The sequence below is a fragment of the Bombus terrestris genome, chromosome 3 (genome assembly GCF_910591885.1).
Source record: "Bombus terrestris chromosome 3, iyBomTerr1.2, whole genome shotgun sequence".
Lineage (NCBI taxonomy): Eukaryota > Metazoa > Arthropoda > Insecta > Hymenoptera > Apidae > Bombus > Bombus terrestris.
In genome coordinates, this window is record NC_063271.1 from 5,604,049 (window position 1) to 5,616,871 (window position 12,823).

The 12,823-nt window shown below is 39.5% G+C and overlaps 1 protein-coding gene across 7 annotated transcripts in view; it reads right to left on the reverse strand.

Annotated features, from left to right (window-relative positions):
* LOC100643922 (protein sickie) overlaps positions 1-12,823 on the reverse strand; it is a 190,922-nt gene that overhangs the window by 74,543 nt on the left and 103,556 nt on the right. The window contains exon 1 of one of the 7 annotated variants that reach the window (XM_048404218.1): positions 84-105. The exons of the other annotated variants lie outside the window; for them this stretch is intronic. Within the exon in view, the coding sequence (XP_048260175.1) occupies positions 84-90 (7 nt within the window). The 5' untranslated portion in view covers positions 91-105. Of the gene's footprint in view, positions 1-83; positions 106-12,823 lie in introns of those variants that run through there. 7 annotated transcript variants of the gene reach the window in all.

Sequence of the window (12,823 nt, forward strand, 5' to 3'; positions counted from 1 at the left end):
CTCATGGCAGCGAACGCGTGCGAACTCGTTCTTGTATTTCCTCCAAGCACAGTGCTTCAAACTTCACGTTGTTCTAATTTTACCTCTCATCCCACTTTAAATATACTCGCGGCGGAAACCTACTAAAAAATTGTTTTTCCCCGAGTAGACAAACATTTTCTTATTTACAGAGACACGCTGTCTATTTCGCGTTTCTCGGTTAGAAAACGTGCAAAATAAACGCAGCGAATCTTTAACAATCGTGACGCGGGGCAAACCGCCGTAAAAATCAGACAAAGAGAAGAAAGAGAAGATTTCTCGATCACACAGTTTGATAGAACGATCAAGTAGCTTACCGAACTCGCACTAAACTGCCATCGTAAATCAAGAATCACGAGTCAAATGTCACGTGCACAGAGGCTCTCACGACGAGGTTTTTACGGTGGCGGCGGTTACACTTTTAACCGAATTGCGTGCGATCGGCCGATTATGGGCGATGCGTCCTCCCGTGTTCTCGTTCTAACGTAAACTCGCACTTGCATTTCATGCGAATGCGGTACAGCTCCATACTGTTCCACTCTACGCTCTCCTCCCTCCTTTTGTTTCGCTGGTACGCTTCGTGGCGAGAGTGCATCGATGCACGAGGGAGCAACGAGCAGCGGTTGCATTAGTGCGTCTTTAACGGTGTACGAACTCATAAGGGCATTGCATCGAGTCTACGTGGTGTACGAGCGTGTTCATCGTCGTCTCTGTATATGTGTGTGTGTGTGTGTGTGTTGCATATTTGTGTGCGCGAGCGTGTGCCTCGAGCGACCCATGCGTATGCATGCGTATGTAATCGTGTGAATGTACGATTGACAGGCCAAAGCGATTAACTTCAGTGGTGACTCTCTGAGAGACACTGACTTCTCTCTTTTTATCTCTTGCCTCTCGTTTCCTTCTTCTTTCCACTTTCGATATTTTCTACTGAACAGATGTAACCAGAAAGACGCAGATTACTTATTTTCTCAGAAAGCTCGATAATGCGCGCCCGATGAGAGGAACAATCATTGGGTTTGTAGAATATGTTCGTGGCCTGCAATCGAATCGAACTGCGATAGCTTGTTTGACGAATTACTGCTTTATTTATCACGTAGTTTTCACTCGACTAACATGGTACGTCAATTTCTAATTGATCTTTCGTATTTTTCTAATATTAATCGTTTCGGGATCTAAGCTCGTTCGGGAAGGACTCGGATGCGATGAACAGAGATTTTCTAAATTATTGTTCCTTTCTTATCGACTATCGACAGTTATGCGTCATTTTTACGATAGTTAAACGCGCAGTTCAATTAAAGGAGAGTTAGCGCCAGTTGAGAGTCACTGTGAAGCGTGCAGTGCATGCGATATGTGTACGGAACTCCATTGGCACACCGGAGGATTTGCCGGGAACGGAAGATCAGCGAAGATTAGCGGCAAAACGATTTCTCCACGCTCGTCGAACATGCACTTAGCTCTTCATCAAATTATTATACGTAATTAGACAGTAAGGTCTAAAACAAATACAACGTAACGAATTCGAATCCTTTCATTTCTTGCGTGAAGAGTTAAGCTTGCTACGAAGTTATACGTACGTACGTATAGTTGTTGACAGGCAATTAAAAAATTTCAATAACATCGTCATACGGTAAAGAGAAAACGTCATTACGTTAAATGCTAAGATTAAAAGTTCGGGGAATATTATCGATACTATTCATTTGATTCTGCTCCGTTCGTATAATTTGATAACGTAACAATTTATCAAATATATTTGATAAAAAATTTCCAAGAACAAATGACGAAAATGATACGATTATTGCGTGATATCGTACACAGCAAATAGAGAAAAAGTAACGGCTAACAAAGGCGTTTTCCATCGCTGCGTGGCAAACTGAGTGTAAACGTTCTTAGATTGCCATATGAGACGACTTACTCCCACGTATGTTATAGTTGGAAATATCGGTTTCTGTTTTCTGTTCCCACCTCCGTTATATCGAGTTACGCTTAAGATAAAGCACTACGATTCATTCTATGATTACACGCTTAAGTGCACAAGGTGAAAGCCTTCAAGAGGAATAATATTACGAATACGTACGATCATTTAAAGAATAGAAATGATCAACCTTCGTAAGTCTAGGAATCGTGAACTGTTTGAAAGATTATTGACGCGATTCTTTTACGGAATAATAGGTTATTACATCGCGAATGTTTCTGCGCCTATATCACAAACGTAATTCATCTATCTACAGTTGAAATTTCGGGGTAACGTAGACTTAACAAAATACGAAGATCGATAACCCGGTAAAATTATACGAACATCAAATTAAACGAGTACATTTAGTGGTTATCACGATCGTTAACAACGTTTGGTCATGGACGACCGTGGAGGATTTTTCAAACTAATCTACCTAACGAACGCTTTGATCGGCAGAGAAGTTTTAATCAATCTGTTATCCTCGCGACAGAGAAATAAAAGTTTATCTGCTTGCAAGCAGAAACGCGAGGTCAAAGGCGGCCTTTGAAGTCAGCGGGACGGAAAAACGTTGGGCAGAGGAGAGCTAAAATGATTAGTTAAGGAGTCGAATTACGGTCAGGCCACCCCGTGTGAGTCTAAGATGGGGATTAGAGCCCTTAGAATTTTCGTTCACCTTCTACGAGAACCGTACCACCGACCATCTTCGAGATGACTAACCGACCCTTTTCCACGGAAAACTCTATTATCGACTAACCGTCGAATCGAACACGAAGTTTCTTCTCGTTCTAACGCCTCTTCTGACGTCTGTTCCGATGCGACGCGACGCCTCTCATCTGCTATTTCTGAGCTTTTATGCGATTGGTATGGATAACGGTGAGCGAATGCGCGAGGGTTCCAACGCTGCAGCTCGAATCTCAATTAGAAGATTAGATTGTAATTAGCCGCATGTGTCAGTCGATCGTATTACGGTTGCTTCAAAGCGCAGTCGTCAATTTCTTCCTCGTTGCACTTCGTTATCTATTGACATCTCTGAACCACAGAGGAACAAGTTGATAGAGAGGATTCACGATGTTTCCAACGTAATCCTGCTACGTTCTTTCGGTCATTATCGATCCAATTATACTTTTCTAACTGTTAAAAAATATTTGTAGTTTGGAGGGAAAGGTCTTCTTAGAACTCCGTTTACTTGAACAAAATTCTACTCGATGCTTGATCAATTGAACTTTAGCTGCTTGAATTCACTCGCCTGAAAACGAACTCTTGTTACGTGAGAAATAATTGTTCATGAGATTCTATTATACGAACTCCAATTATATAAACCGTTAATCTCCTGACAAGTTGCACGCGTGTATGATTTCTTGTTTCAATTTTATTTTTAAACAACCTCTCGAAACATCGCAAATTCTATTTCTTTGCTAAAATTGGAGCAAGAGATGGAAATATGACAATTGGAGAATCGTAGCAGAGTTAAATTCTAATTTTTAATTTAATTCTTTAATTAACTCATTGAATTAAATTTTAATTCTTCAAATCTTTTCGTTAAAGAGTACCTGTTAATGAAATTACAAGGCAATCGAGGGATTTTAAGGAAATGGAGGAAGTTCGGATGATAATAGGATTGGCTCGAACCTCGTAAACGCCTTCCTCGGCGATACAAACGATAGGAGTTTCCTCTCCTTTCAATTTCGCTATCGGCTTCACCGATTTCGCGCACGTGTTTTTTCTCCTTCGGGGAATTCACGCACGTGCGGTCGTCGATACGAATTAGAGTCGGGGATGAGTTCAACAAAGCGGAGTCTCTTCTGTCACGGTCCCGTGGGATCAGCTTAAGACCTGAATATTGTCAGGAGATAGTTGACTCATAAGACCACCGTGAATTTTGGTCTCTTTTCTATGTATTTTTTTTTTCTTTTCTCCAACATAACGAAATTCTATCATATTACATTATATTATCGATTTTTAACTTTTTTCCATCTTATATATGACACGTATAAACTCATTATCAAAATTCTGTGCAAAATACATTGTATTCGATCATTGTTTTTATTCGACAATTTATGGAGAGAGGTCAGTGTTCCACGCTAATAGGCAGGTATCGCAATTTTTAAAAAATTCTTGCGTCACACTGAATGAAAATCGCGATATTATATCGTTATATTATATTATGGTATCGCATTATATCCTACTATATGGACGATGTGTTATGAAAGTGTCGATATGAAAAGACATTACGAAGAATCGACGTTTCCGATCTGTTTTTCAACAAATTGAATATTTGCAGATGAATCTGGATGATTCTTGTGGTCGCGGCGCCCTTTTAGGGGGTTGCTCCGCAACAAGATCAACAGCGACGATATCCGACGCATATTATATTTTCAATTCCCTTGTGGGCATCGCAACGAAATTGCATTCTGACAACGCTGGAGCACATCGTGAATCGAGTATTTTCTATTCACCATGAAATCCATTTGCAGCAAGTCTATCGTGTCTTGCGATCTAGACGCTTAATTCGATGGGGAATCGTAGAGGGTGTGATGTTACAAAAGTATCATGTCCAATGTGATAAAATCCACATAGCTGTATGGCGTTCTTATCGTATCGTATTTCATATTTTAATAGAGGATACTTTATCGTTAATAACGTACATGTCATGATAATTCAGACTTTGTAACAAGGTCTCTAGAATTCGATCAGATGGCCGCATAATTGTCTTCGTCGACCAAATCGAACTACGAAACCTGTTACTGGCGCTATCGCATCGTTAAACATGGTAATTTTGAAATTTAATAGACGTTCGAGATGAACGATGTTTAAGCATATTTTTCAAAGGATATAAGACTTTCTACTTTCACGTTCGTGATACATGCATACTATCATCTATAGTGTTCCTGGCAATCTACGATTTTATATTCTAGTATTGTAGACGTTAGGTGAAACTCGTCCTATTTCATGCAGTTCCAGTCGAAGGATACCCGCTGCTAACCCTTTCACTGTGGATTAAAATGACGATATGCCATTGTAAAATTGTATTGTAAATGTAAAATTTAAAAAAAGAGGAAGTTGTTTCATTGTAGATTTTGTACATAATTATTTACCTATTGATTAATACGTACTGCCTATATAATAGATTTTAAAATATACAGCGATTCATGTATCGTCGTGAGAATTCTAAATCCCTTTTTCGTTTGGTTACTGTATTGATTAAATCAAGAGTCATTAATTCGGTGTTCTCTGCACACCTAACGTATTTTTGCGATTTGACAAGAATTCAAGTATATTCTCGAAACTGATAAATTTTAACAAAGTCTCCTAAATTTATCGACCGACACGATATACATTCGCATCGTCTAATTTTCCCATTAAGTCAGATAGGCAACTATAGGTATACGTTTGCGCGCGATCGAAAAGTGTTCGAAAATCAATTCAACCGTGTAAGTGGTGATATAACATCGGCCGTGCATTAAACCTAGCGATCGATTGAACAGGTGCAAAAAGGAGATTCGCTTTAAAAATTGAATCCCATTAATCCGCACATTCCTTTCTGCTTCGTCGCTCGAACCTATCTCGCGCATGAAAAATTGCGCATATAAATGATGTTGCTTTCCGGTTTGGGTTGGATCTCATCGTGGACGTGATGCTTCATGCCACTGTGAGAAACTGATGGACAGAGGGTATGGTTTTATTCCTGCATGCACGAAATCTGATTTTTCGCACGTTACAGAAATTACGATAAACATTTCCGATACAAATTGATATTATGGAATTAGTACATATTTTTGTGTAAAATTCTCTGATCAGTTCCAGACACGCGAATGGACGATAAATATCTTTGTAAAAAAAAAAAAAAAAAATGTTCATTAAATTACTGCTACCACAGAAAATAAGGTCCGCATTAAATACAAATACGTATAATTAAAGGCGCATAAATGAATAATAAGTATAGCAGTTAATATAAACTACCGCGTAATAGTCCGTGATTTTCTCTAATTTCAAGTTTTATTCCTAGATCTAGCAATTCTTTTTACACGTCCGACCTTGCATATAATAACGAAATTAAATTTTTCTCGCGTCTTTATTTCTCAATTTAGCTTGCAGCACGCGAACCACGAACAAGCTAGAAGTGATAAATTAAAATTCATTTTAGCCCGAGGAGAGCTTTGTAATATACCTACTTCCGGCGTAACAGAAGTTTTGTTCATTCAACTTCTGATTATGAGTTGTAAATGTGGCTGTGTACCGTGCGTTTGTACTTTGCCCGAAGCGGAAAGCAGGATTTAAAGTATCGTATTCGCACGCGCACGTCTGCAATTTCCATTATAATATCTTTGCATCGCGATCATTATCGTTTTTCATCGTGTCACATTATTTTCGTGAACCGTTATGTTTTCTTTCCATTTCCTATTATTTTTCTATTGGGAAGCCCCTACACCATGCCTTGCATTACTTTTTGTTAGCTCTTACTGCTCTTCTCTCTCGTTACCGCTCCCTTTGCCCTCCATCTTCCAATTTAATTTCGCTTCCTTTGCACCAATCTTTTTTCGTTCAGACTTCATCCTTATTCATTGTTCTCTTATCTTAATTTTCAGCGAGAGGTGACCGCACAATAGCAGTCTTGATCTGGAATTTAATCGCTGCTTATTAAATTTCATTGTCTTGCTTCGAGAAGGATTCTTCCGTCTTTTAAACGCTTCTGCGAGTAAACTGTTAAACATTCGAATTACGTTGTACATCGATGCACGTATGTTCCTGAGGATATAACAAGATCTGAAGAGAGAAGAACCAGTTGTGTAACGCGTTCCCGAGGTTTAAATTGATTTTCACCCTTGAATTCCACGTCAGAAATCACGGAGGAAGATCCAATATCGAGACGAAGAAACATCCCCTAATTTTTTATTTCCACCGACTGATCGCCTTTCACCAGAGTGACGATGAAAGGTAGGGGAAAGCTCCGAAGGAAACAAGATGGAGTTAATGTCGCTAGCAGCTGTTGGTACCCGCGGTGTAAATAAATGGAACTACTCTACGAAAAGTGTACGCTCTTTTGTCCGCGAATTGACAAGTTGCATGTTGCACGAATACACTTGGCCACCGGATCCTTTGTTACAAACCATAGACGAATCACGTAAGAATACAAAGTTCCAATTATTACAATTTTTCCTCTCTTTATACCATGCATCGATAAGTAACGCTTTTACAAACTTTAAACGCTAATTTCTAAAGAAATATATTCAGAATATAATATAAAATATAAATTATCACGAAATTGTATATTTACACGTATTCAAGACGGTATCGCAGGATTAAAAAAAAAAGCTATCCTCCGCGAGAAGTATGGCGAAACGTCGATGTGAAATTTTTATGTATACGTATCCGCAATTTTATATAAAATTCAGACTTTGCACCTCGTTTATATGCGGTGGATCGCATGCTGCATAAATATGCGTAGAAATACGGGCAGAAAAATGCGCATAAAGAAGGCTGGCGTGCGTATACACTCGATAGCGAAGGATGGTGAAAAAGGTCTGTACCATCCCTTGCATCGTTGCTTAGGTGCAGATTATACGGTTAGGGGAGAGTATCCTGGCTACTAACCATATCGGAAATATCGTTCTGTGGATTTTCAAGCCTGTCTTCTACGCTCCCTCAAATTCACCAACGTGCAAGAATAATAGGAGTTCGAGGAAACGCACGGATGAGGGCGGAAATCGAAAAATCCGGCTCAAAGCTTAGCGGCGGTCTTTACTCACACCATCGGGATATAATACCTCGTTATCTTGAATAAATATTCTCCTTCTCGAAGGAATATCGTCAATGAATTTAACCACTGAGAAGCGAAATTTAATTAAACAAGATACCGAGAGCAGTGGAATTAAGATTTCGAGATTGCCCGGGACACGAAATTCTAATCGATATGTAGAGATTTCGTATATTTGCGTTTGGTAGATTAATGTTCGATATTTTAATGGACAGTAGGAATATTAACCGAGTTTCCCTTTAATCAAGAACTTGTACAACGTACAGTGACAGAAGATATCTTCTGACAACGATCGATATTTTAATAACTGCTATCCTTTCAACTTCCATTTGTATAAGTAAGAGATAGTTTTATGAAATATCTGTAGAGTACAAGTTATTTATTCAACATTTATGTCGGTATCGAGGATCACAGAAATCCCGTGGGATTCTAACATTGACTTGCAAATAAATTTAGCAAACGAATCGGCAGCCCCATTCTGTCGGTCAGCAACGAGGGACGTGGATCATTATCGTCTATTTCTCACTTGAAAAACTCGAGAATCGATAAGTTGGAGAAAAGGAATATCCGGTCTTTGCCGAGGTGAATTGAAAGGAAGCACGAGGAACGAAGGATCGCATTGAAATCAGAAATGAATGTCCAGGATACATCGTTGGGTTCGTAAAAAAAAAAGAAAGAAAGAAAAAAGAAAAAGGAAAAGGAAAATATATATCCCATCCTTTGAGAAACCTTCTTTATTTCAAGTTTTATTTTCATCGCAGCGACGCTTCAACTTGGAAGAAAGGAAGTTCACTGATCGGAAAGAGAGGTGTACGAAGAATCCAGAAAGAAACGAGTTAGGATGGCAGGGTTGAAGAGAACTACGAACAAATCGAGCTTCTTGAAATTGCCGAAGGAGTAGCAGCCGATAGAAAGAAAAAGACCAAGATGAATTCATCGAATAAAATAAAAGGATCGACGAAAAAGTTCTATATTAATAAAGTTGATCTAAACGTTCTAAAATAAAAAAAGTTGTATCGCAGATTTAGACATCGGGCATCATATTCGATATTTCGCGACACTATCCGCTTCGTTTTTCGAATATTTGTGGTGCACATAGGGGCAGATGCAAGAATTGTTGGTAAAAATAACAAGTGAAATTCTCTGCTTTAGCTGTTAATTAAAGGCTGAATTATAAATGGAGTGATAAACAGGATTGGCTGCTATCGATCGTTTCCCCAACCGCTGCCTGGTCGCCTAACAATTTCCAGCGAATTATTCAAATTCCATCGGTGCACCGCTCGATTCAACATTAATAAAACAACGTCGAAAATCGTATCGCGCGTCGTAAAACAAAAAATAAAAAAGAAAAGAATAAAAAAGACAGATAGGAAAAGGAAAAAGAATGTACTTTCATCGGTGGAGTGACGTAACACAGCCGGCGATTTTTTTTCTCGAGCACGACGAGCTTCGCCGTCACTCAGCTGTCTCGTTTCACAGTGAAGTTCAGCAAATTGCAATCTCTCCCTTTTTTCCTAGATTCCCTTATTTGTCCTCCCTTTGCTCGCCCACCTCTCTCTTTCCCTCTCTCTTTGAGCTACCCTCCTGGAATCTCCTGCTTTTCAACGATCGACCCCTCTCTTCTCTGTCAGATACACGTGTCGACTGCGTGTCCTTTTCAGAACGTCTTGACGCGTACACGACACGCGCGGTTACATGCGTTCACACGTGGGCACAGGTAAGAATAGAGAAGTGCAATGCGATACGGATGAAATACCAATGAACGCCACTCAAATGGAGGTTCAAGCGTCTTTTCAAAGTTCGATCATTCGTCGCAGGATACTGACCTAGTTTTACAACTTCGTCCATCTCGGTTGTTCTCTTTTGTTTCTATGATCTTTTCGATTTAAGCGTTTTAACGAGAAAAGCGAAATCTAAAGTTACTCTTATGAGATGACAAATCGAATTAATTGTTAATTAATTGGACATTGTTGGGGAGCATGGAAGAGCTTACCTTACGTAGACGAAGGCAAAATGCAACGACTTTTAATTCATAATGAGTTGATTGAAAATATGGTTTGTGAATACTAGACGCAAGAAAAATGTATAAGCATAGAGCAGTAAGGAATAAAAGTGAGTAAAAATTCGTAAAAGGAAAGTACACGTAACGTTGCGAAACAGTCACCTTATTTCGCCTATTGAATCTACAAGTGGTTGGTTGACTATTTGAGCACGGAACACGACAGTGGTGAATTCAAGAAGAGCAAGAATATCGGACACAGATTTCCACGTGGAATGGCAGACTAAAGGTAACAAGGAATATTTGTTTGAACAACCACAGAGTTTTTTAGCTGTCAGAAAATTGTCGATGTTCTATGTGTGAAATAATACGCACGAGAACATGAGAACTTGTTATTTGAAAATCTACAAACTTGCAAAAGCAAATAAAGAGAAATACGTGGTAGGAAAATCGAAGCGTAGACTGACTCTGTACAAGATAGAATAGACGTAAAAAAGGAGAAAGAAAGAAGAAAAAGAACAGCAGAATATTTGTAGTTCAGAAGATAGCGATCGAGAATAGAACGTGAAAGAAGAAAATCACAACAACGGCCGTGACAACCAAGAGAAATAAACCTTGGCGCCAGTTTCTATCTTTTCTCGTTCAACGGTGCAGCGACAGCACCCTTTTTTCCAGGAAAATAAAATCGTGGAACATGGTCAGGAATGCAAACACATTTTTCACTCGAAACATCCCACGCATTGGGAACGCGCGAACCAAATGGCAATTGTTCGTCGGATAGGTATATATTCCACGTGCGACGCAACTCGAACGATGAGAAGCAACAGAGAAAAACGTTAAAAAGAAAATAAACAAATAAACGAAGTTGCGTATGTGACTATTCACAAAAAATGCGCTGTATTTTGTTATTGTTGTAAAAACTGGCGAGATGAAAGAAAGTCGTACACAGGATGAACATCGGTAGCACTCGTAATCTAAATTTCTCTTTGACAGAGCTCACGTCGCAGGAAATAAAAGAAAAGACTCGTGCGGACAAAAGCATTCGCAGGGTCAACGCGTTCATCGGTGAGATAAGACGTAAACAAAGGACAAAGAGGGATGCGTAATCGAAATAAATGGGAAGTATCGGTGAAAGAGGGTTGGACAAAATAAAAGATGCAGCGGAATAAGTCCTACCTTGGAGGTCGGTTCGATGACAAGCACAGCTTTCCTCGTGACTTCGTTCGCGGATAAATCTTACGCAGAACATGTCACCCTCTCGCGCGACCATAAACGACCGTGGGCGACGAACGACTGCGAGGAATTCGATAATGGAAATGCAGCACGACGGCGTCGTTGGCTCCTGGTATAACCAGTAAAACCGTAGACGCTCGAGAGCTACCAGAGGAGCACTGGCAGAAAAAAGCAAGAAAGAGAGAGAGCGAAAGGCCGTGCAAACGACAACATGGAAGAAGCGAGAGAAAGAACGCTACAGGAAAATACAGAGAGAGGGTTCAAAGAGTTCTGGCCCTCGCCCTGCAGTATTTTCTCTATGTGTCTACCTTTTCATCCGTTTCGTCGTAGCCATCCTGGACGACCTGTGTACGTGCTCCGTATATACGTACGCGTTCATGTCGCAGCTTGTGCACCAAGCTTTCCTATTGGCAAACGCCGTGGTTATGAAAATTTAGTAGCACGAAAAAATGTTGCAAATATTCTGTGGCAGGAATGATTTCTTGGCGGATGAAAGAAAGCTACGAGATTGAAGCTTTTTGATGTTCGCCTTTGTAGTTTTATCAGTGGCTGAAGTTTAATATAACTTAACACGGTACGAAATTTTTATTACGCGAAATTATACGAAACTAATTTTCAATAGAAAATAGAACTTTTTCTCGTTCCACTGATAAATGGATTATTAAACTGTACGAGATCTTTCGTGTAGTTTAACAAATTATCAATATAAGTTCGATTTGAGATGGCATCGCTAGTAACATTACCGATGTCGGAGTTTAGGGAACACGTGTTCAGTGTCGCGAGAACTATGTGGCTACACCGCCGACCGTAAACGCAAAATTGAAACGATTTCATTCACGCTCGTAAAATCAAGTTTGTTACCCGATGAAAGAGGACGCATATCCCAAACTATGACGGTATTCCAGTCGGTTTCGCTGAAAAGGAACTGATTTTTATCACTGACGTATTCGATGTTAAACTTCAGACGGCTGCGAGATTCGTATTGTATTGTACAAAAATTCACACGTATCTGCTAGATGCCTAGATGTTCGTAGGTGTTGGTTTCATCGAACACTCGCACGCGTCCTTTGCATTCAGTGCGCTTGGACAAGTTTCGAGTTTTACGAATCAATCGTTACAGAATTCGTCAGGAAAAACAGCGGAAAATTGTTGAGCTAAAAAGCGAATCAAAATGTCATTGCTTTGACTATCGATTGGAATACATCAACTCCGAGCCAATTGTTCTGTTCATGGAAAATGTGGAATTTTTTAAAGCGAAAAGCTGGAAACCTGTTTCAATGCTGTCAAATAAAACGCAACTCGCTAGCAATAGAAGAAAAGCTGTCCCATTCATACTCTACAAAGGGTGAAATTAAAAAATAAAACCGTCTATTGGAGGGCGACAACATTCTTTTGTAACCATTCCGTGAATACAAAAACACAGCCGTACAAGCAGCGCATTCATCATCGTGGAACATCGTTCGTATTTGAAGAAAGGCCACCATTCGATAACTGATGGTTTAGACGAACGAGCTTCGCCACAAATTCAACGTAACAGTTAACTCAAACACGATTGAAACAAGATATCAATTTATATTATAATCCAATTCAATTCATCCGTTTTATACCTCTACTTTTTCTGCTCGTGTTTCATTTCAATAATAAACTGAACCGTACAATGAAAAATACACGAGTCTAATACGAGAGAAACGTTTACGCTTCGTGTGAGATTATTAACGACGTGCCGACAACAGATACGAGCCCATATTACGATCCACGAATTTATATCACAATTTAATCATCTTATAGTCCGATCTAATCCAATTCCTTCGTCTCGTACCTTTACTTTCTCTATTCGTAATTTATTTCAATAGTAAACTAAACT